General features: G+C 34.5%; 4 protein-coding genes across 6 annotated transcripts; 2 read left to right on the forward strand and 2 right to left on the reverse strand.

Moving 5' to 3' along the window:
* The first annotated feature begins 5,459 nt into the window (after nt 1-5,459).
* LOC145165612 (ATP-dependent Clp protease proteolytic subunit 4, chloroplastic-like) lies at nt 5,460-6,814 on the forward strand. Its single transcript, XM_079084373.1, has 2 exons — nt 5,460-5,955; nt 6,139-6,814. Exons 1-2 carry the CDS (start codon nt 5,543-5,545, stop codon nt 6,620-6,622), a joined length of 897 nt encoding a protein of 298 aa, XP_078940499.1. The 5' UTR covers nt 5,460-5,542; the 3' UTR covers nt 6,623-6,814.
* Nucleotides 6,815-6,853: 39 nt separating this feature from the next.
* Nucleotides 6,854-8,820, reverse strand: LOC145165611 (Pentatricopeptide repeat (PPR) superfamily protein). Its single transcript, XM_079084372.1, has one exon. It carries the CDS (start codon nt 8,703-8,705, stop codon nt 6,957-6,959), a length of 1,749 nt encoding a protein of 582 aa, XP_078940498.1. The 5' UTR covers nt 8,706-8,820; the 3' UTR covers nt 6,854-6,956.
* A 5,176-nt stretch (nt 8,821-13,996) lies between these two features.
* On the forward strand, nt 13,997-17,454 carry LOC145165613 (Tetratricopeptide repeat (TPR)-like superfamily protein). Its single transcript, XM_079084374.1, has 2 exons — nt 13,997-16,660; nt 17,358-17,454. Exon 1 carries the CDS (start codon nt 14,112-14,114, stop codon nt 16,626-16,628), a length of 2,517 nt encoding a protein of 838 aa, XP_078940500.1. The 5' UTR covers nt 13,997-14,111; the 3' UTR covers nt 16,629-16,660; nt 17,358-17,454.
* Nucleotides 17,455-17,721: 267 nt separating this feature from the next.
* LOC145165614 (N-acetylglucosaminyl transferase component family protein / Gpi1 family protein) lies at nt 17,722-21,611 on the reverse strand. Of its 3 annotated transcripts, none has more exons than XM_079084376.1 (8): nt 21,210-21,611; nt 20,382-20,714; nt 20,162-20,302; nt 19,755-20,080; nt 19,177-19,671; nt 18,756-19,108; nt 18,558-18,651; nt 17,722-18,069 (listed from the first exon to the last, which is right to left on the reverse strand). In XM_079084376.1, the coding sequence occupies exons 1-8, from the start codon at nt 21,432-21,434 to the stop codon at nt 17,934-17,936; spliced, it is 2,103 nt and encodes a 700-aa protein (XP_078940502.1). In that variant the 5' UTR covers nt 21,435-21,611; the 3' UTR covers nt 17,722-17,933. The 3 variants fall into 3 exon arrangements, with proteins under 3 accessions (XP_078940502.1, XP_078940501.1, XP_078940503.1); XM_079084375.1 differs by having other exon boundaries at nt 20,162-20,298; nt 20,378-20,714; XM_079084377.1 differs by having other exon boundaries at nt 20,378-20,714.
* Between the last annotated feature and the right edge of the window lie 3,306 nt (nt 21,612-24,917).

A 24,917-nucleotide genomic window follows, 5' to 3' on the forward strand; every position in this document is an offset into this window, starting at 1 on the left:
AAACATAAAATTATAATTGTTTGAAAAATAAATTTGATTCAAAAACACAAAATATATACAAACTGGGTTTCAATAGAAAAAACGTTATGTAGTTTTGTATATTAAGCTGAATCGGTCCGAGTTTGATCAATTTGGATCGATAAATGAAGCATTTTCCTTTCACTACATACATTTGAAACTCCCATGATTATTCAAACTGTTTATAATAATATTATAAGTTACATAATGTTATATAAATATAAAAATATCTACCTAAACATAAAATTATAATTGTTTGAAAAATCATTTTGATTCAAAAACACGAAATATATACTCGCTTATATTTTATAAATGAATTCATTTTATAATGACATTTTGAATCATGAAAATACATATAAACAAACTTTCTATATTGAGTACCTAACTAAATTTTTGATTTTAGGATTTAACAAAAAGTTATTCAATAAAAACTTAATTTTTTTATAGCAACTTACGAGATTACTGAAAAATGAAACTATTGAACAATAAATTTTCTGGATAACATTTTATTTTTATTATTTAATATTTTATTTAACAAAATGAAATTATTGGCAAATAAAGAAATGAGTTTAATTAAAATGTTTTCATCCCACATTGATCGTGAGAGTAAACAAGAAAATGTATTCTCCTCTATAAATAGGAAAGGTTGTGAAATATTTCAAAGGGACTAAGCCATGAGATCTTCCTTGCATCTAACTTTGTAGGACGTTGAGTGTATTCTTTGGTGAGATTGTCTTTGTCGACAAGTGACCAATTAAATTTCAGAATTTCGAAAATGATTTTGGACCGTATTTTTTAGATTTGGATCGAGTTTAATAAATATCCGAGTGTCTTCTGGCTGAGTTAGGCAAACTCGCTTCCATTGGAGGCGGAGTTTAAGTAACATGCCGAAAATTTGGTTGTGTTAGCCAAGTTTTACAACCCTGTATGTAATACAATTTAAAGTTTTAACCTTATAAAAGACGTCACTATTATCATATGTTCTACATAAATATGGTAATATTTATGATATAAAACATTTTTTTTACTATTTAAGATAAAAAGTTGTCTCTATTATCATATGTTGTACAAAATGATAAAATTTAAGATAGATAAAAAGATGTCTCTATATTATCGTATTTTCTACATAATGATAATATTTAATATAAATGTTTTAATTTAATATGAAATTATTATTTAATAGATAACAATAACGATTTATTTATTTATATTGTTTTTCTATTTTAACCATATAACTTTGTATATGCAAAACAGCTTCAAGTTCCAACCTTATCTCTTATGATATAGTTCAACATAATAACAATACTAAAAATATTTTTTATTTTTTTTTATGAAATTATTATTTAATTTTTAATAACAATGATTTAGTTATTTTTAATATAAAATATTTTTTTATATCTCACGCAACGCGCGGGCATTCGCCTAGTTCTTTATAAAATACGTGTTATGTGTTTATATATTATTTGTTTATTTGAACTAGTTGTTGAATGAATGTTTTGTACAGGTTTTAAGCTGTATATAAATGTATATATTTTATCTACTAATATGTTTGGTAGAACATGGGTAGACAGTTGGTGTGTGATGAAATAAAATGATGAGAGGCCTCGATGTTGTTGTTGATCTAGTCATCTAGCGGAGTATGGATGACGACCACAGACTCTTTCTAGACAGTCCAGTGGAACGCTAGCAGGCTCATAACCTGTAGGTGTTGTGAACGATGTGTTCACCAGTGTACTCTATCCCCCTCATGGTTGCCTTTAGGACATCTATTGTCAAGGAAACCCCTTTGCAGTAATGTACGTCCCGATGAAAATCCTAGATTAGATCCCTTGTAATAGTTGTTGTCATAGGGACGTAAAGTGAGGATAACGGGAACGGGTAACCGGGTTATTGTTGGTTGGTGAAATTAAATATAATTATTTATTGTGGGTTGAAAACCCTATATGCTCACCAGGCTCTCAAGTCTGACCCACTCAGTTTTATTTGTATTACAGGTAGTGGCGCGAGAGCATAAGATGGATGAATCATCAAGTTATTTTGTTTATAGGCCAGTAGTTGCATATAACTATTGTAAGGCTTGTAATGTGCCGTTTATGCTTTTGTGTCTGTATCGGAACATGACATCCCGAGTTTTGATTATATATGAAAATACATTTCTTTAAGAAATGCTTTGATAAACCTTATTTTATCATGTATTGTTTTGGGGACAAACTCCGCAACTCTTTTAATCAAAGGATTACTCTGAAAATTATTTTAAAAGCATAAATGAAACCGGTCTTTTCTGGCCGTGAGTTTGGGGATGTTACAACGATTCATCTTTGAATCCGCGACTCACACTTATTTTCAATCATTGCTTTTCTTCAAACATTCTCCTACAATATCATTCTTATTGTTTATAACTTCCATAATCATTCTCTACTTCAAACCTTCGTTGTTGTGCAGTAGAAGGCCAGTACCTTCTTTCGCTTTTTATATTCTTTTCGATTATTTTTTGTTCTTATATCAAATATATGTATTCATATATTTCGATTTTCTTTGTCACAAATCACATGAAATCGATTATCTACTTTTCTGGATCTTTTTAAATAAACAGGAAAATATATTACGTATCTTTAACAAAAATTAACTATCTTTGGAATTGACACTAGTTAGGAAAATGTTATTTTTATATATTAGAGATGATTATGATTTTTTTTAATTATTATGTCATAAGAATCCGGTTAATTTTGGTATTATTTTAAAATATTTTGGTATGATTCTATTACACTTTTAAGTTGATTTAATAGGAAATAATATATAATCTATTTATGCATTCTTTGAAATTAAGTATGGAAACAATTTTGTTGACAACTATAATAGCTTTCATACCTCTTTATAAATCATACCTCTTTATAGATAAATACATTGTATACGTCACTTTTATTTCATATAAAAGTTCTTTTTAATTCTAATTGTTTTCTCTTTCATTTTACACCCATGACACAAAACAATCGCGATGAGATCATCTTTTATAAGGTTGCTGACATCGATGCATCCAAGGAAACCTGAAACATTCGTGTTCAAGTACTCTTGCTTTGGAAGCAAACTTAAAAAACAACCCAAACATGTTCAGCAACTTCGACATGATTTTAATTGACGAGTAGGTACAATTTTTTCTTTTTATTATTATGTTGCTTTTAACTTATAAAATTTTAAACGTAACCAATTTTTTTTCCACTTACATGACACTAAAATACAAGCAACAATAAAAAAATCTCATTAGTTCGTTTGAATCCCTCTTTGTTGAAGGATCTGTAAGAGAAATTAATAGTTTTGGTATGGCCAGAAATGAAGGAGATTACATGCTGGTTGATCATAAGCATAAAAATAATTTCTACAAAACAACCAAATTTCGTGTATCAAATGATTTTGTTGTTATGGTGGATCCTTATAATTTTGTGACTTCGAGGATTTGATAGCCAGAAATATCGACACTCGTGTTGCATTTGGTAAGATTTTATTTTTACATTCTACCTTATCTACACGTAAATATTTATTGTATTACACATCTATAATACGACAACCGTTTATTTTTTTTGTTCCTGATTTTCTTGGTCATGTTGTGTCGACTAATACCATGAAAGTGATTATTGAAAATTCAAGGGAGAAACAGTTGATGAACCTGGTTGATCAGGATCTAAGTTAAGTATATGTGTTTAAAACATTTTATTTTCTAAAGTATTTTTCTACATGATTCCATAAAACATGTCATTTGCATTAAAATGACATGTTGATCTACACTTCGATATACATGTTTATTTTAGCATTAAAACATTTCGAATCCACTAATTATAGAATTCACATTTTGTCATATAGTAAATAATTTGTTGATAATTATCAGAGGGTCCATTTATGATCTTCTCACTAACAAATTGGTCAAATATGGTTAGAGCTCTTTCACACATTTTTTTTATCACATGTCTTCATACTTTTAAGTTTTAAATTTTGATCTTCAAATTCCATTTTTTTTAGTTACATACGTTCATTGAAATTATTTTTTTTTGTTTAACATACCAACCTACTTTGTTTTATCTTTATATAGAAACAATAAAATTTATAAATTTATACAACAATATACATATTTCGAATTTGTCATAGTATTATAGTTTACAAAATACAATTCCCTCCAAAATAATTTTCGCCAGTATTTTCATCCATAATTTCACCCAATTTAAATTTGTATTTTCTTTATATAAATTTTTTTAACGATCTCGATTTTTTCCCTCCAAAAGTATATCAAGCATTTATGTCTTAGATAATGTTGCCCCATTATAATTATTACTTTCCAAAATATACTCGTTTAATGAGGAATTTAATTTAGTGAAAGAAGTAAATGTTAATTCAAACAAGATATATATTCCATAATTATTACACGAGTTTATTAAAAAATATCAAGATGTAAACATTAAGCATTTTTAAAATGAAATTTTAGAATACATACAAACGATGATGTTGTACAATGAAATATAAATTTGAATAGACTGAAAAAGAAAAAAAACTATTAAGATAGTCAATCTTGAAAATAGTATAGTTATGAAAAATTATAAAGTAAGATAAACATTATAAATATTAGGAGATTTGTAAGTACAATTAGTAAAAACGTTACGATTGTTAGAAAAAAATAAGATCGTTAAGATTAGTAAAAATGTAATATATAAACTAAATTATCACAATAGTAATGAAATGTCATTATTTGATATTTTATATAATTGAAAGATATACCAAATTACATTGATGATATACTAAAATTATTCAAAGTTGTGCGAAGACTAATGCAAAGTTCTTGCAAACACCAAATAAATAAGAACAAACATAAAAACTAACACTTATATTCATAATAAATTTAAAATAAACCAATCATGATTTAGAAAAGAATTTTCATTGATGATATACTAAAATTAAATCCATATAACATTTAACATTCCATAAATTATACTCTATGACTTTATTTGAATAAATGAAATAGTTGTCAATATTTAATGCAATGAAAAAAACTGTATATTGGTTGTCAATATAGACTTAAATTAAGTAACCTTATTATGGAAAAACGTCTAATTAGAATACTTATGTTTATATAACAATATCATAACCATATGTGATGAGAAAGAGTAATTCAACTAATAAAATAAAAAAATGTTGTATACAAAGAGGTCCTTAAACAATTATAGATATTTATCGATTTCAATGTATCTTTTCTACACATTTGAATAATACCAATAACTAATTTCTTTTTTAATTATTATGCGATATCTTAAGACATTTGTATGTTTTTATGCGTTCCCGGGTTATATCTAGTTTATAATTATTAAAACAAAAAAATAATGATGGTTATTAATTGAGGTTTACATTTTTCTCCTCATTTTGATTTTATTTTAGGAGAAAAATAGAAATCCTACAACAACAAGCTACAGTCCTTGTGTTTTCATACCGCTCGCTAACTTAACTCTTCAAAGGGAAGAAGCAAAGAACATCGCCATTATCTACAATGGAGTTGCTCTCCTTCTCGACTCCCTCGCCTTGCTACCCCCCTTCTTCATCCTTTTCCAATCTCCGCCAGTTTATTCCCACAAAACCCTCTCAACCCCTTTCTCTCCGCCGTCTAGTACTACCGCAAAAATCCGTCAAATGTTCAATTGGGTCCTCTCCCCAAACCCTAGGATTTGACTTCAAACCAGCGCTCGGTTTTTCAGCTTCTTCGCCACAGTCTCCGGAGACGGCGATGAGAGGCGCCGAAGCGGACGCGATGGGGCTCTTATTAAGAGAAAGGATTGTGTTCTTAGGGACTCAAATTGATGATTTCGTCGCCGATGCTATAATTAGTCAGCTCCTTTTGTTAGATGCTCAAGACCCTTCTAAAGATATCAGGCTTTTCATCAATTCTACCGGAGGTTCCCTCAGGTACTCCGTTTACATCCTTTTTATTTCTATTTGAAGCCTAATATTAATCCTTTTGATATCAAAATTTCTGATTTTATACACCAAGGTTAGGTTCCAATGTTTGTATATCATATCAATTTTCAAACTTGTGGATTGATTCGTATGTTCAAATTACGCATGGCCAACATGGTTGTTTTGAAACAGTGCATCTATGGCGATTTATGATGTGTTGAAGCTAGTGAGGGCTGATGTGTCAACAATTGCACTGGGCATATCAGCATCAACAGCTTCCATAGTTCTTGGTGGTGGAACTAAAGGTAAGCGACTTGCAATGCCCAATACAAGAATTATGATTCATCAACCGCTTGGAGGTGCTAGTGGGCAAGCAATAGATGTTGAAATTCAAGCTCGGGAAATGATGCATAACAAAGATAATGTGACAAGAATCATAGCAGAGTCCACTGGGAGATCTTATGAACAAGTTCAGAAAGACATTGATAGGGATCGATACATGTCTCCAATTGAAGCAGTTGAATATGGAATAATTGATGGGGTTATTGATGAAGATAGCATTATCCCACTTGAACCTGTCCCTGATCGAGTTAAACCTACACTCAGTTATGATGCAATTAGCAAAGATCCTGCAAAATTCTTGAACCCCGAGATACCTGATGATGAAATCTACTAGGTGGAAGGTGGGTAACTATTGCAAATTTGCAATTGCTTGAAGACAGTTTTACAACACTTTATCTTTCTTTGAATGTTCTTTAGTTATTAGAATTTGTTAGTTTTGTGATTGAAGTGGGAAAGCTGGTTGTTTTTCCCACTCAATAAATTGTTGTATTTTTAAGTTAAATAAGACTATTTCCAACTTGTGCAATTTTGCTCTTTTTTAGATATGTGGAAGAAAAGCAAAATCTTGATTCTTGAATGATGAATATTCTTTTTGGTGTAGAAAATATTACACTATTTTTATAACAATAACTGTTAACACTCCATGTTGAGGTGTTTGATAGAACCCATCACCAGTAATCCAAACAGGAGCAAATACCATTTTCAAAATGATGAAACCGAAGCTTATCACGAACAATAATCTTTCTTTTGGTCACAACAGAAATAAACTTGATAGCTATGTGACAATCTTCACAAACCCTAAGATTCTTCCCGATTCTTATAATCGATCCATGTCCTGTTTTCAACAGCCCAAATGCTAATGCAATCTTCTCACTATGATATCTAAGAGCATACACTCTCTCCTCCTCTTCTAACTCATGCATTACAGATTCAGATGCTGGTGTATAACCTACCTCCCTACACCTCTCCATCAACTCATCTAAATACCTGTAAATTGCAACTGTTTCAGGGTGGGATTTGTCACCCATAGTAAACAGATATGTTCTGTGATCAACTTCTATTGTGGCATATCCAACTTGTTTCTTTAATCCCTTTTGAATCATCACATTTCTAATCATTTCTACTCGGTCCATTTGCCCAGCCATTGCGTATATATTTGAAAGTAAAACATAATGGCCAGGATGCTGAGGTTCAATAGCTAAAAGATTCTCAGCTGCTATTACACCAAGATTGACGTTTTTATGCATCTTGCAAGCTCCTAACATGGCTGTCCATATAGCTGCTCCAGGCTTGAGATGATTCATATCTTGAATATGTTGATATGCTTTGTTTAGTAGTCCTGCACGTCCAAGCATATCAACCATGGAAACATGATGCTCCATTTTAGGGACTAATTTGTAATCTTGAATCATGCTAGTGTAAGCTAGTTGACCTTCAGATACTAGTCCACCATGGGCACATGCTGATAGAACAGCAATGAATGTGATAGAATTGGGAGGTGGGCCGTGGAGTTTCATAAGATCAAAGATTTCCATTGCTTTCTTGCCATATCCGTTCATTCCATAGGTGGATATCATTGATGTCCAAGTTACAACATTTTGTTGATTCAAGGAGTTGAATACTTCTCTTGCTTTGATTACATCTCCACATCTACCATACATGTTGATCAATGAGGTGGCTATTGTAGTGTTTACATGTAAATTAGAACTGATGTACTCATGAATCCAGCATCCCAAACTGAGATCCCCTAGCTGAGAACATGCAGATAACACACTCACCAGAGTTACTAAATCAAACTCAACACCTGAATCCCGCATCTTGTAAAACAAGGTGATAGCTTTGTCAGCAAGTCCATTTTGCTCATACCCAGATATCATGGAGTTCCAGGCAACCAAAGTTCTTTGGGGCATTTCATCAAACACTTTTTGGGCGACACCCAACTCATTGCATTTGGAATAAAAACTAACCAAAGCAGCCTGAACGAACAAATCCAGTCCAAACCCACTAACTATCACATGACAATGAATAATCCTGCCAAGTCCAAGAGCTGACAAATTAGCGCATGCTTTTATGACAGCCGTGAATGCGTGGTTTGACCACTCTGCATTACAAAGTAACATGTGTCGATAAAAGATAAGGGAATCAACAGGAAAATTGTGCTTGGTGGAGGTTTTAATAAGGGAACTGAAGAGGAACGAATCAGGGTTGGCGATGGAGAAGAGGAGTTGGCGGGTGTAGAGGATTGCCTCCGCTGCGCAGGCCGACGTGATGAGTTTGGTGAGAACCGGAAGAGAGCTGGTTTTGCCGGATAGGATGATTTGGGCGTGAACTTGTTGCAAGGGTTTGATCCGGCGGCCGGCGAGGAGGAGTATTTGGTAGAGAGACAGGTGCTGCTGGGGAGCATTCCGATAAACCATTCGATCGATTCACAAACGTTGCTTTCCCGCGGTTTCCTCCATTTAAATCATAAAGCATCTTCTTGCAATGTTATTGCTTCCAAAAGAAAATACCTTCAAATACATGTTATCAATCTCTTCGTCTAGAATAAGGAAACAATTGTAAAAATATGACATATATGCAAAAATGATGTTAGATTGTAAAATATAGTTATACAAAATTGATACGACCATTGATCACCATAAAAAATAGAAATGTATATAGTATATGATCATTGTATTTATTAATTATGTAGCTTTAAAAAAAGCATGAAACTAGATATTGTATTCCTTAGAGTAAATTACATGAATGGTCCCTATGGTTTAGGATAATTTGTGCGTTTGGTCCCTAACTTATTTTTTTAACTCGGAAGGTCTCTGCTGTTTGTTTTTGTTACGCACTTGGTCCCTGTCGTACCTAAAAAAGACTATTTTGCCCTTGATTTTTTAATTTATTTAAATAAACACACCCCTAACCCCACACCCTCATCTTACCTTACCTACCCTATTATTTTTCTCTATTTAAGTAATAGTCTTTTTAGGTAATATAGGGACCAAGCGCGTACCAAAAACAAACAATAGGGACCAAACACGTAACAAAAACAAACAGTAGGGACATTCCGAGTTAAAAAAATAAGTTAGGGACCAAACGTGCAAATTACTCCAAACCATAGGGACCATTCGTGTAATTTACTCTATTCCTTGTTATCTTGCAACATTATCTCAATTCATTATTTTATTGATTTAACTAGTTTTTACAATTCTAATTAAATAATGAATTTTTTTATTATCCATTAATTTTTTTTTCTTCATTGTCCAATTTTGATCTAGTATAAACCATTAAATATTTTATAGTATAAAAAAAACTTTTTCTATGGTTATCTAGTTCTAGTGACCTATTACAATCCATGATCAATTTATACATATCGTATCTTCTACTAATAATGTTTATGTAAAAGAATAGGATATATGTTTGCTGAAGAACAAAAAGTAAATTAATTGAGTCTTAAGATATTTTAGGTTGTGTATTCGATACATGTGTGGTATATTGACTACCCAACCAATAACAAGGTTCTCATCTCCCCTTCCCTCCTTGTTCCTTTATATATTACAATTAACAAAATTAATATACATACTCGAAAGTGCTAATGATGATTTATTATGATGTAAGTACATGATTATATTTTCATCACCTAATTAATTATATCGACCACTTTGATAATTCAATTTATGTAGTACTGTATAATAATGTTTAGGATATGAATCTTAAATTTGTAAACCGTAGTACATACAGTAACAAGAAAGGGAGATTAGAAACAAGAAAGGGAGATTAGAATCGTACCATTGCAGATTTTTTTTACACTTATATTAAAACTGCATATATGAAGAAAAATGACTTTTTAAAATGGTTAAAAATAATTTAATATTTTTTTTTTGTATGTAAAAGAGTTAAAAACTTAAAATTGTCAATTTTAACTTTTTTTAAGGGATAATGACTTAAAAGGGTAATGTATTTTTCGATTTGTACACATTTGGTCACTGAGTTTTTTTTCGTCCTCATTTACCCCCTTAACTTGTTAAACTGTACACACTCAGTCCTTATGACCGTTTAATTCAGGTTAGCCGAGAAAAATGACTTAATAGGGTAATATATTTTTCATTTTGTACACATTTAGTCCTTAATATTTTTGTACATATTTAGTCATTAACATTTTTTTGTTTCAAATAAGTCCTTTTTTTGTACTCACTCAGTACTTATAAATGATTTATTTAGGTTTTTCTCACGACATCTTACGTGGAACAATCATTGATGAGTTGTTTGGGGTTGTTGATGTTTATGTCCAACATGATCTCGACTACTTGGTTGCGTAGGTCTTGTGGTTTGGCTTAGGTCTTGTATTCTCAACGTCATAACTTCTTAACGATCTTTATATCCACGTGTTCATTTTTTCATTAAGTTACTCCCGTTAAAATGTAATATATTTTTATTTATGATTTTTTTTAAAAACATCCATACATGCATTCATAAAAACGTATAGACATGGGCAGACGCAAGAATACATAGTAAGTGTTGTCGAGATGAAATAGGTGTTGCTGATACATGAAAAATAGCTATAAACGAAAAAAAATCATAAAATTTTCCACTGCGGAAAAAAAAACAGTTGTTGCCGGTGCAACATCGGGACTAGGCTAAATCCGCCCCTGCATATGGATATAAAAACCGTAAGTAAAAATATATTATTTTTTAATGGGAGTAATCTAAATAAAAGTTGTAGTAGACTAAAATACGAACGCATTGATATAAAGATCGTTCGCATTGATATAAAGATCGTTAAAATCCGAGATCGTATGAAGAATTATGACGTTTAGAACACATGACCTAAGCAACCAAGTAGTCGAGATCAGAACACAAAAATGACTTATTTTGCAATAATAATAATAATAATAACTAGAAAGGTGACCCTCGCGTTGCGGGGGTCGGAAGGTGTCGTTTTTGTGTGGAAGTATAGTACATTGTTCTAATTGGTAGATACAGTAAAGTATGTTGCTATTGTCTACGTTTCGCCTATTTACAAATACACAAATATAATGTAGTATGCTATAATATAATGACCCTTTTGTGTTGCAAAGTAAATAGCAAGTGCGGCAGCAACACCCTGTTAAAAAAAAGTAAAGTATTACCTCTCGAATATTAAATAAAGCAATGGGTAAGGCTAGGTTATGGCCAATACGAAGACCCTATAAAACAAACATAAGCAGTATAAAAATATGGACAATGTTTTAATACAATTTTCTAAAAATCAGTTGAGTATTAGTATTCGTATACCTACAAATCAACAGTACACACACTTTCGGTAATGGATCAATTAGTTCTTACCAATCACATCAGCTTCACAAAGAAGGGCAACGCTCGGGATATCAAGACCTTGGATCATAGCATATGTGCTCTCAATGCATGCATGTTATTAACTGAAGAAATTTAAGTGCATAAAATATTATTTTTTTGCATTCAATTTAAATTCATTTGTACACCAACCCCATCTAAACCCTACATGAAAAGGCCACATATTATGTAAATACAATGCATTATTCAAGTCTACATTTTATAATAGATTATGAAAATTAAGAAAACTGAAGGAATGATATGTTGCTTTTCTGTTGCTGAAGCTGTTTCAGATACGTGGGGATTGCATCCTCCAGAGTTCTACTAAAAAGCTTTGTAGGTAAGTGCCCAACCACGTCGACTCTCGCTCTGTATGTTATAAAAGTATTTAAATGGTAGATCCATAAAACATATGGAACAACTGCAAGCCATATTGGTACATTGGTATGACAACATAAGCTGCAAGCATCTCTCTTATTGTAATCTTTCTTGCGACTTTTAAGGCCAATTCCATTACCTCTCTTATTGTATTCTTTCTTGCTTTCTCATTACCTCAACTTTGCTTTTATTTTTCACTCCATATTACTTTCTGTAAGCTAACATAAGCTAACAGTTGACCCTAAAATACCGAAAATGGCATTAGAAAGTTTTAAAAACTTGTTAGAAATTGTAAGGCATAAATTGAAGTTATATCAACTTACCTGTCTACATAAGATTCAGAACAAAATGTAGTAATTTCTATTATTATTAACCTTTAACAATTAATGTAGTTCAAGATACTTACTTTTGGCATCCATGTGCGTTCCACCGCTTTTATTACCAATCTCCTTCTTTTCACAAACCTTAATATAATAGAAAAATACTTCTTGTGTTCTACCTGCGAAAGGTTAAGTTAAGTTTGGTGTAAATTAGTCCAACCCAATACATCATTGAAATTCAAGCTCTGTATATTTGATATTTTGGCATTATTATATATATTAAAAGTGGATGTGGCTGGAAAGTCAACAATTGCCCTTTTGACTACAAGCTTTGGTGCCCATGTATCAATACCATCTTTCACCATCTTTTGAATGTTCTGCAGGGGTAAAACCGTAAAAGTGAGAAAAAAGAAGTAAGCAGTATTAATAATAGGTTGAAAATTGGAATGCAATAGGGCTATATCATGACCTTTTAACAAAAAAAAGTTGCATGATATTGAGATTCCGCCTGTAAACATTTTATAAAACATAAATGGTGCCTTCTTATGAAGAAACTAACGACAACTAAAAAAAGAATGCCCTAATTTTGAGAAGATAAACCATTTTTAGGTGTAGAGCTTACAGAAAGAGAACTGTGAAATGTGAAATCGGACTGGAACCTGCAGTTTGTTTAGTACGATGATGGAATCCGTGGAAGAAGAACGTTCAGGCGCGGACCATTGATCACTCCGAATAGTCGAGATTAAAGTTGGCGATCGTCAGACTTGGAGTACATCGCAGTCGATGTTTCCCTCTATGTTTAGGGCTATAAGTCGTTGCAGACACAGTTCCAATCGGTGGTATCCGATCGGTCCAAATCTATAAGTGACCGACAGTGAAAGAAATACGTTGAATTGTTGAGGAAAGAGGAGAAGGTTGGGTCGGAGGCAAGAGGTGGGAAGTGGAAAGGATGAAAGGATTTTGGAAGATTAATGAACAATTTTTTAGATAGAAGAAGGAAGAAAATGTGAATGTTTATCCGAGATGGTACGACTAGAAAAACTGAAGAAGAATCGAGAATATGTCAAAGTTTGAAAGCAGTCAAAGGCGGTGGAGCTGGACATACGTTCGAAAACAGAAACACGTGTCCATCCCAATGTAGATAATTACACGTGGAAACCATAAACATTTGACAGGAAGCAGCTTTAACAAAAAAACAACAATGGAAGAAAAATAAAAATAAAAAAATGACAAATACATTGGTAGAAATAACCAACATAAGTATGGGGACCAAAATTGATAAAAAAATGGGCAAGTTTACTGTTACTTTTCTTCATAACTTTAATATAATAATAATAATATAATAATAATAATAATAAAATAAGGACTAAATGTGTACACAAATATTAAGGACTAAATGTGTACAAAGTGAGAAATATATTACCCTATTAAGTCATTTTTACCGGCTAACCTGAAGTAGCCGGTCATTAAGGACTGAATGTGTACAGTTTAACAAGTTGAAGGGGTAAATGTGGACGAAAAAAAAACTCAGTGACTAAATGTGTACAAATCAAAAAATACATTACCCTTTTAAGTCATTATCCCTTTTTTTTAACTAATAATGTGATAATAAGAAATACATTTTTTTCGATAATTTGACTATTTAGGTCCGGTTGTGCGGGGTTGCGGGATCATCGTTTATATCACTTTAGATGAATTGAGCTGAGATCCTAAAACCCTGCCTGATGCTCATAAACCTCTCTACACACAGGGGTTTCGAGCTCACTGTATGGAACTATCTTCGTCTTCCCAAGTTTCAAACATATAATGCTCTTTTCTGCACATTCTCACTCATCATCGTTCACCAAGGTAACACTCGCTCACCTCCTCAAATTCATACCATCCTTCAATTCCCTTGCATTTTCATCAACGCGGTTCCGCTCTACATCACCACCATCATCACGAACACAGTTAATTAGCCACATAATAACATCATTTCGACAAAAAGACCACGATCAGCACCTGTTAAACCATTCTTCTATCTCTAATTTGAGACCCCATGAAGTAGAGCCCATTCTTTTTGGTCTACGCGCAACACCCGATTTAGCAATCAGTTTCTTCGAGTGGTCTGAGCGTCATCTAGGGTTCACTCATCATAACCTTGAATCTTTCTGTAGCCTAATCCATTTGTTGCTACAAAAACGAATGTTTGATGACGCACGCGGGGTGTTTGATAAAATGACTGAAAGGTTTAGGGATTTTGATTGTTTTCACGCTTTCCACATGGGTCTGACGAGTTATCAATCAAACGCTAGTACTGTCTATAGCTTCTTGGTCGATAACTATTGTCGAATTGGGAACATTGATAGGGCAGTTGAGTTGTTTTTTCAGATGTCAAAAATGGTTATATCTATCTCACCATATGCTTTGATGAGAATGATGAATTCTTTAGTTGATATGAACAGGATTGACATTATACTGAATGTATACCAGGAAATAGCTAATGAAACTAGAGAAAACAATGATTTGTGTCCAAATCTATATGGTTATGTTATGGGTGGTTTCTTCAAGAAAGGTGATGCTAATTTTGGATTTGAATTCCATAAAGCTATCATTGAAAGAGGGCTTGTGCCCAATGTAGTCACTTGTAATAAGATCATGAAAGGTCTTTGCAACGACAAATGTTTAGGCGTCGCTAACGACTTCTTGTCATTGATGACAGAAATAGGTCCAATCCCAACAGTAGTGACATTTAGCACATTAATGAAAGCATATTGCAAAGAAACAAAATTAAAAGAGGCATTTCAACTCTATGATATGATGCTAGTAATAGGAATCACTCCTGATCTAGTTGTATACAGTATCTTGGTTGATGGTCTTTTTAGGGCAGGAAAATTGGATGAAGGGTATCAAGTAATCTTGGTGGCATTAGATAAAGGCATCATCTTGGATGTGGTGGTTCTTAGCTCCATAATAGATGCATATGTAAAAAAGGGAAATTTACAAAAGGGTTTTGATGTTTATAAAAAGATGCTCGATGGAGGGATTAAACCGAGTGTAGTTACATATGGGATTCTTATAAACGGATTGTGTCAAATTGGGAATCTTGATGAGGGTGTTGCCATTTTTGGTCAAATTTTGAAACAAGGTCTTCACCCATCCGTTCTAGTTTACACTAGTCTTATTGATGGCATGTGTAAATCTGGGAATTTGAGATATGGCTTCTGGTTATATGATGAAATGGTAACATGTGGTTATACACCAGATGAAACGGTATATAGTGTGCTTATAAATGGTCTCACAAAACAAGGTCGGATGCATGATGCTATTCGATTCTTCTACAAAAGTGATTTAAAACATGGTATAGTTGCGTATAACACTTTAATTGATGGTTTTTGTAAATTGAATCTAATGAAGGAAGCTGTGAAGTTGTACATGAAGATGGGTACGTATAATTTAAAACCTGATATAGTCACTTACACGATTCTCATCAAAGCAACAATCGAAACCGGAAGGCTACCCGAAGCTTTGATTTTGTTCTATCAAGCCCTGAAAACGGGTCTTCTTCCAGATCGTGTTACATATAGCGTACTTATAGACGGATTTTGTAAAGAAAATAATGTTTTTATCGGGTTATGGATTCTTGAAATGATGCTGAAAAACGGAGTAAAACCTGATATCGATGTTTACAACATTCTGATTAACGGTTTTTTCAAAACCGGGCAGTTACAAAAGGCACTGGAGATTTTCGGGCAGGTTCGGGCATACGGACCGGAACCGGATATTGTGACTTACAACACGATAATGAGCGGATATTGTTCGTTAAAAATGTTGAATGAAGCTGTTGAAGTTTTTTACAAAGAGATGAAAAAGAAAGCGAATGTTGTTACTTACACAATCTTGATTGATGGATATTGTAAAGAAGGTAAAGTTGAAGATGCAATGTCGATGTTTTTAGTCATGTTGGAACAAGGTTTGGAACCTAATGTGGTGACATACAGCAGTTTGATTGATGGGTATTTCAAGATGTTGGAAATGGAAACTGCTCTTGAGTTGCATGAATTGATGGTTAGGAATGAGGTTTGTCCGAATATTGTAAGTTACAGTGTATTGATTGATGGGCTTTGCAAACGGGGGTCGATGGAGGAAGCATTAATGGTGTTTCATGGTGCTTTGAGGAGGAGGTTGTTGCCAGATGTTATAGTGTATGCTATTTTGATTCATGGTTATTGTAAGGTTGGGAGATTAGGTGATGCTGTGTTGATGTATAGGCTTATGGTTAAAGAAGGGATTGTTCCTGATGGATTTTTAAGGGGGATTCTTGCAGAGTATGGTGTGACATAGGTCTTATTTATTCATCCTATCTATGGTCTAAGGTGAGTGTGTTACACTTTTAAACAGAGGATAAATTTTCATTAGTAGCCACTTGGGTCTTGTATTCAACTTGAAAATGTAAATTTAATGATCCTTATTGACATAAGAAATTGTGTATATTGTAAATTTAATGATCCTTAATTAACGTTTAAAAAGTTAGAGACATGAAATTATTAAGGATAAGTTGAAAATTTCATCTAAAAGTCGCTAATGGATGTTTAAAGACTTAAGTTTTAGTTTGCTTTCTGGGATTTGGTTTGATTTTAGAGTTTTGATGAAGAAGATTGAGGAATTGTTTTAGGGTTTTTGATGATGAAGAAGAAGATAGCATGTAGTCCAGTGTCTTAAAACCTCCATGAAAAGATGTTATTTTCCTCTTAACAAATATAATTCAGCTCATAATAATATTTTTAACAATGTGCTAATAAGTTGTAGTACAAATTTGGGAGGAAATACAGCACCGTGAGCAAATGGAAGGTTGTAAATAAAACAATAAATAACATGATAAAACCAACCAACCAACCATTAGTTTGTTTTTTAATCAAAGACACACAAACACTGATTTCTTCCTTAATCATCTCATGTTTATCTTTAAGTTTGAGGTTTTCCAGGCCATGATTTCTTTCACGCATTTGGCCTCTCTATATCTTACCAAATAACATGCAACCAAAACAAACTGATGTTTCTTGAAATTTTCAGATAACTGAGTCAACTCGGCTATGAAAGAAGACACTAATTCAATCCAGACTTTTTACATGCAAAGTTGAAACTTGAAATGCAGAAAACAAAACCCCTGAACGATATCCAACGTGTGTCTTGTAGAACATCACAAGGTTTCTTGATGTTGGAACCCATTATTGAAGATTGCATACCGACATGATTCCAACAAAACTACACACTCAAAATATTTTTTTAAGTACCAATTCTTTGCCAAGATCATCTGCTTGGAAACACAAATCCTCTTGAACATCTATGCAAATGCAAGCATAAAATATACCATCCCACAAAAACAACCTAGAGGCTGGCTCATAAAATAACAATTTACACATTTTGCAAATCTATGTGAATTCATAATAATAAAACAAAATTTCATAAGTGAATTGATACCAAGATTACACAATCTGACATGATGACAATTGAATACATACATACCAAAATTTCATCAGATCACACGCACACACACAACAATAAAACCATATTCCTCAACTTGTCTACTACTCCTACCTAATCCTCCTCCTGATAAAACCAAACATATACAAAATTCCCATCAAACATTTAACATTTAACATATGCAAAGACAGCATCATAACAAAGCCTCCAATATTCCTTCAATGGGATCCACATCCATGGCATTTTCCCATCAACACCCGCACCAGGTGCAACTGGAAGCTTGTATAGCGCAGAAGACAAACTGTTTAAATAACCAAAAACATTACAATACAATGGTCAATGGTCAACTCTTTTTACTTTTCCCACTTACCTTATTATCACCAATACATACACCTTTTTAAACACTTTTTTCCTAAAAGACTCAATAATCTATCTTCATCTACATTATAAATCCCCCTCGTCTAATTTGTTATTTTCAAGCACACCTCAAATTTAAGAAAGAAAAACTACAACGTGACATTGACATAAAAGCATGGTATTTGAAGGTCTAAAAAGTAATATATTAATTAAGGGGGGTTAAATGAAAATAATTTTGGAAATGCTTTTATGGAAGCAACCTCTCTATCCTCGGATGGAGGTAAGAACCTCGTCTTGTTATGGGATTTGGGTTTTGTTGTTTTAATTTGTATATTCATTTTTATTCTATATATTTCTAATAACTTAGTTACTTAGTCAAAAAATAATAAAAATATATCTGATTAAGCGGAAATGATGATTATAAAAACTCACCTTCTTCCACTGAAAACTCCATACACTGATGAGCTAATTGATGATCTTGAAACAGCAGAACGTAGGTAACTAAAGTGTGGCTTCACCAATTCTCCTGAGTGAGTACCCAAACAAGTTCGTGTAAGATAGATACATTGTAACAATTTTAAAAGATTTAAATGAGATACATCAAAGAAAACATAGAATGCAAAATCTTACCTAGACTATAAGAATAACTATGAAGAGATGAGACCAAAACATCTGATCCAACACTTTCCTTTAAATCAACAGAAAATATCTGAAACCAAATCCCACATGGGAATCTGCTTGGTCTCAGCAACCAAAGGAAGATTTTGGTGTAGGGAGTAGCATGGATTACAGATATAGCAACCTCAATAATCATCAATATAAACCCAATTGTCGTATACATAATAGTAAACGACATATAAAAAGCTGAAGTAGTTGGTAGCACAAGCAGAAGTGGAGTAAACAACAGAGACCCAACAATATGCTGTTCCACTGTGTAATCATAGCTATCTAACCTCTCACGAAGCGGATTCCATTTTTGCCCCCTGTCATACAATTCAAAACAAATTCAAAACCATTCAAGGGTAATCATGTCAAATTGTCAATTACCTACCTGAAAAGGCGCCACAATGCTGTCGTTGCCTGTATCTGCCTCGAATAAATGAGCGATATTAACCAATGTAGGGTTGAAATATGTGTTGTTGAGATAGTAATCAAGTCAAGTGTTGATGCAGCAGGGGTTGTAATGCCAAAAATAACCCCGCTTATCGCTAACCCTTTAATTAAAAAAATAAAAAGAAAACGCATGGAGCCTAATACTGTAGACCAAAATTGAATTGCATTTAAAGAAAGAGTGCCAAGAACTCCTGCAAGCTCAGTGTTCAACTTAAAACCAGCAGGGTTTCCCATTAATCGTGCACAGCTTATGAGCCACCAGTTGTTTGTAACATCACCAGTGAAGGTCAAAATCGTCAAACAAGCGGAATTTGCATGAGTCAGCAATGTAAGGCCAAAAAGGTTCCCTAAGAGGATGTCGATGACTACACTCAACCACATGGAATGTCTGCGTTGTGAAGCTTTCTCTGCATACTCCACACATGATCCGGACCTTACAAATTAATATCATACAAATAATAAGTAGAAAAAATAAAAAATAAAAAAGTACAAAAACTATGTCCAAGTCAAGATTACCTGGAATCATTTGTGTGAAGGAAGATTGGCCAATACAAGATTTGACAACATCGGACACGAATGTTCCTTGAGGTGTGAGGGAATAAATTGTGTAATGTGACATATATAAAAGACTCTAATCCATAGCTTATAAGAAAATGGAGTAGCTGGAGAACTATATACACGGATGTGGAAACAGAAGCAACAAACACAGCCAATAGTTGCCATATCAAAGTGATGAACTTGAAAACGAGAACATACAAGTGTGAAGGTCTATGAGGTGACACTTGTTCTTCAAAAAATGAGGTGGCAGCAGCAGCACAGTTGGTGGCAAGAATGACAGTGTCCTATACGAAAAATAATAAACATTAGGCAAAATGTGAAATTATATAGAGAAGAAAGAAATGGATCACATGTTATTTTTTTACCAAGTCAAGAACAGGCTTCTTTTGGTCAAGGTCTTCCACCCACTTTGGTTTTCTTGAAATTTTTTTGGCATGATCAGAAGAATGTTGGGTGCCCAAGGAGAAATGGTGAGACCCAAATCTAGGAGTTCCATAAATTACTATCTGATTCAGAACAATAAATAGTAAATATCAAGATACAAACATGTTCATGATGAAGCTAAGGTCTTCATGACTTACATACGTGGAGATCAAGATTGGAAACAACTTGCTCATTCCAATGTATGTGATGTAATTTAGGAATCCATCCCAATTTTCTACTGGTGTGGATATAAGAGCCACATACAAGTGGGATTGAATCGCTTTTTGTGAAATCTTTATAGTGTTGTAGCAATCCATCAACTTTATGGCATCCACAGATCTGGTGTCTACCTTTATCCTCTGATATAATTTGTTCAGATTGTTGACCCAAATGACCATTGCTAGAAGAGCTTGCTGAACAATAACCAAGCATAGAGAGCCCACATCTATTTTGTAAAGATGTTGGCATTCTTTTATTTATCTTGTGAAGTATCCCCTAATCAAGAAGATAAGTATGAAACAGTTGTTTTAGCGTCAAACAAATACCAAGTTTAAGTGCATTTTAAGGTGTACAAGGTCCAATTCTTCCATCTGAAATTGGGTCCAATTTAGATTTTAGAGCAGAGTCGTTAATTCTAGGTCAAATTCTTGAGTTTATTATCAGTTTCCTAATGTACTTGTTCCACATTCGATCACTATTAAGAGCGCGATAAATTGCTAAGAGAGATTAGCGGCATTGCTTTCCCGATTTCGATTTACAAAATGATTCAGTTTCGTGCCCAAAGAAGGGTACATATGACCTAATTGTGTATAAGAAATCTAGAACTGATAAGTAGTGTCATTCTCATTGTCGGGAAGAGGTTTATCCACTCAATTGTTCCGACCACAACCGAGAAAATGAATCAATGTGCGTAACTCTGTTCATACAAAGATAAACCTAGCATTGTAACGGAGAATTCTCAACAAAAAGGAGTTGAAAAGTATTTGATACCTCGAGATCAGATCCGACAGAAGAGAAGGCAGCTTCATCGATTAAAAATGCTACGATAACTTCTAGAGGAACAGAAGCAGAGGAAGAAGAAGACGATGTAACGAACCAACCGAACAAGAAGGTGGAAGACTGTGGTTGGGTTGTTGGGGAGAGATGAGCAGGCCACCAAACCCTACACTTCCTCTTCATCGTTTTCAAAATACTGGAGCTTCGGAATTCTCCCATGTCCTCATCGTGATTAACAGGGAGGCGCAGAGAGAAGTACCGCGGCAGTAGACGATGGATATCAGTGGCGTGAGATTCCGCACTTGGAATTTGGGATCAATAAACCGTCGTTTAGTTCACACTGTGTGTGACTGAGAACTGAGCATGCAAAAGACCAAGTTGCGAAAGGCCCCCAAATGGGATCGGTCCGACCTATGGTGAATTTCTTTTTAGGGATGTTGTCAAAATAATAATAATATGACAAAATTGCAAAAATGTATATTCAATTTTTGGGTTTTAATCCAAACCACGGCTTTTTTGGATTGATGGTCCTTTTAAGCTAGATTCGTTGCGTTTTTGGTCCCTCCAAATAGTGAAATGACTATAATACCCTTAGGGTATTTATTTTTCATTTTTCTTTCAATTTTTTAAATTTAATAGTTATTTTAATTATTAAAAAAAGAGGGGCCCACCTCTCTCTCTCTCTCTAATCAAAAACACACTCCTCTTCACTTGTTCTTCCTCCCGTCGATCCGGATCCACTTTTCTGAATCCCTACATAAACATCGATCATAACTCAATCAGAAACACATAAACAGAAACTAAATATGAGCTAAATGGTATTTCCAGCAATCCGATTACAGCAACGCCTGTTCCTTCACAAGAAACCCGTCATTCTAATTCCTCCATAACTCGACCTCAGACTATCAACACAAATCTTAACAGTCGGTTGTAAATCCTCAGCGAAATGCTCCCAATTATCTCTGTTGAGAAATTCTCTTGTTGCAGAAACCCTTCACAAGGTTCCGGCTCCAGTTTCACAACGCTCTAGTGGGTTTGGTTCTTTTCGTGGTCCATCGTCATCTTCCTCAACCACCTGCAACTTTGATTTTTTATTTAGGTTATGATCAGTTCTTGAACACATAACAGGTGCATCTCGATTTATCCTTTTACCCCTGAATCAATCGGAGCAGATCACCAGAATACCTTTTAAGATCTCACCGGAGAGGTTGCCACTGGATGAAGATGAAGCAGCTGCTAGTAATGGAGGAGTGATGTTTTTTATTGTCTTCTATACATTCCTGTCGTATCTTTCTCGTCTTCCAGGTCCAAATCAACGACCCTCTCTGATGTCGTAATCCCGTTCTTCATCTTGGACTTACATCCCCTCTCACCGCCTCCTTCTGAAATCACCCATCAAGAACCCTCTATACTTTCATTCGCCCCAACACACCACCAATTTCGTTACTTTCGTATCATCCTTTTTGCTAATCTGATTTTTAATGGCTTTGAATTATATGTGAGGTGGGGAGAAGAAGATACGTGGGTTTTTTTCTAGAGAGAGAGAGAGATGTGGGCCCAAATTAATTAATTATTTTCTTTTTCATTTAAATTAAATAGAAAAAAACATAAAAAATAAATCAGAAGGACATTACAATCATTTCAGTTTACCAAGGGACCAAATCCAAAACGAAACTAGCTCAAAAGGACCACTAATCCAAAAAAAGTCGGGGTTTGGACTACCCTTATAATGAGATAGGTAACGAAGCATGAATCATCATGGAACGAACCATGTCCAACAAAGTTCGATTACGCCTCTCAGCCACACCATTCAATTGTGGTGTCCTAGGTGGCGTCAATTGCGAAACGATTCCGCATTCCTTGAGGTAGTCGTGGAATTCAAGACTAAGGTACTCACCACCTCGATCGGATCGGGGCATCTTAATCTTCCTGCCCAACTGATTCTCCACTTCCTGTTTAAACTCTTTGAATTTTTCAAAGGTTTCTGACTTGTGTTTGATTAAGTAGATATAACCATATCTGCTATAATCATCAGTGAAAGTCACATAGAATCGGTATGCATCCCTTGTGGTGGATCTAAAGGGCCTACACACATCGGTGTGTATGAGATCCAATAAACCCTCACCCCTTTCACAAGTACCAGTGAAGGGTGACTTGGTCATCTTTCCAAGTAAACAAGACTCGCACACGTCATCATCCCTAAGGTCGAATGACTCCAACACTCCATCCTTTTGGAGTTGGGCTATGCGTTTCTTGTTGACATGTCCAAGACGACAATGCCACAAGCATGCTTTATCCAAATCATTGGAAGAATCGATATACAACACATCATTTCCTAAGTTGTCTACAACCATCACAGTTTCATATATTCCATTACAAGGAAATGCTTCAAAATAGAAAACACCATAAAAGAAAGCATTAATAGAACCTTTTTCATTATCAAACGAAAATCTAAAACCCTGTTTATATAAACCATGAAAATAAATGATGTTTCTTGCCATTTCTGGCGAATAGCAACAATGATTCAACTCTAGTCCTAACCCACTACTAAGCACCAAATAGTAAACTCCAATCTTAGTGACAGACGACGCTCTTCTGTTCCCCATGATCAAGTTTATCTTCCCATGCTCCACATCCCTATTTCTTCTTAGGTCCTGCAAATCAGAACAAATGTGAAAACCACATCCTGTATCGAGAACCCAAGAAATAACATGCGATGAGTTATTAGATTGAATAGTATAAGTACCTGCGTAGGATGGTTTTATCTTTCCATCCTTGATGTCATGCAGATACTTCGGGCAGCTTCGTTTCCAATGCCCTTTCTCATGGCAGTAGTAGCACTCTGCATCCTTCTGGTTGGAGGAGGGTACAATGGAACCAACCTTGGTTCCACTAGAAGAAGTGTCATCTTGGGACTTTCCCTTATGGTGGCTCTTGGAAGGAGCCTTCCTCTTCTTACCCTCCCCCTGCCCAATAGCCAAGACGGGGGCAGCGACAGTAGGAGTTGATGCAACAGATTTATCATTGAGGTTGCTCTCAGCAGTCCTCAGCAAGCCTTGAAGCTTGCTCAAAGTAATCTCCTCCTTGTTCATGTGGTAGGTCATGCGGAACTGGTTGTAACAAGGAGGTAAGGAGTGAAGAATGATATCAATCGCCAGCTCCTCATCGAAGTTAACATTTAACTTCAGTAGGCGGTTGACATATCTCTGCATTTTCTGCAGGTGAGCAGTGACAGACTCTCTGTCCCTCATCTTGGTAGTGATCATCGAAGTGATGATCTCGTACCTCTCCTGCCTGGCACTTTGGTGGTACCTGTCCAGTAAATCCTGATGCATCTCATACGGGTAGAAGTCCTCGTAGGACTTTTGGAGTTCGACAGTCATAGTCGCGAGCATGATGAAATGGACTTTCGTAGCATCGCGCTCGTGGGCCTTAAAGGCAGCGATCTCCTCGGGAGTAGCAGTGTTGACATTCACCTCTTTCAGATCCTTGTCGAGGACATACTCCTTGTCCTCATAGCGGGTAACCATTCGAATGTTGCGGATCCAATCATTGAAATTGGTCCCATCGAAAATCACCCTCCCACACAAATTCATGAGTGAGAATGAGCCGGAAGAGTTCGAGCCAGAAGCGTTGTTGTTGTTTGAGGTAGGCATATGAAAAAAGAGAAGATATAAAGTTTGATTAGATAAGAATCCCCAA

This window comes from Lactuca virosa, chromosome 3, assembly GCF_052849685.1.
Source record: "Lactuca virosa cultivar CGN04683 chromosome 3, Lactuca_virosa_CGN04683_v6, whole genome shotgun sequence".
Classification (NCBI taxonomy): domain Eukaryota; kingdom Viridiplantae; phylum Streptophyta; class Magnoliopsida; order Asterales; family Asteraceae; genus Lactuca; species Lactuca virosa.

Excerpts from the sequence above, each read along its gene's own strand:
- LOC145165613 (XM_079084374.1), top strand. The coding sequence starts at position 14,112 with ATGCTCTTTTCTGCACATTCTCACTCATCATCGTTCACCAAGGTAACA.
- LOC145165612 (XM_079084373.1), top strand. The coding sequence starts at position 5,543 with ATGGAGTTGCTCTCCTTCTCGACTCCCTCGCCTTGCTACCCCCCTTCT. Across the intron at positions 5,956-6,138 it reads TCTACCGGAGGTTCCCTCAG|TGCATCTATGGCGATTTATG; the intron begins GTACTCCGTTTA and ends GTTTTGAAACAG.
- LOC145165611 (XM_079084372.1), bottom strand. The coding sequence starts at position 8,705 with ATGGTTTATCGGAATGCTCCCCAGCAGCACCTGTCTCTCTACCAAATA.
- LOC145165614 (XM_079084376.1), bottom strand. The coding sequence starts at position 21,434 with ATGGGAGAATTCCGAAGCTCCAGTATTTTGAAAACGATGAAGAGGAAG. Across the intron at positions 20,715-21,209 it reads CTGTCGGATCTGATCTCGAG|GGGATACTTCACAAGATAAA; the intron begins GTATCAAATACT and ends CTTCTTGATTAG. Across the intron at positions 19,672-19,754 it reads CTTCACACAAATGATTCCAG|GTCCGGATCATGTGTGGAGT; the intron begins GTAATCTTGACT and ends TTAATTTGTAAG.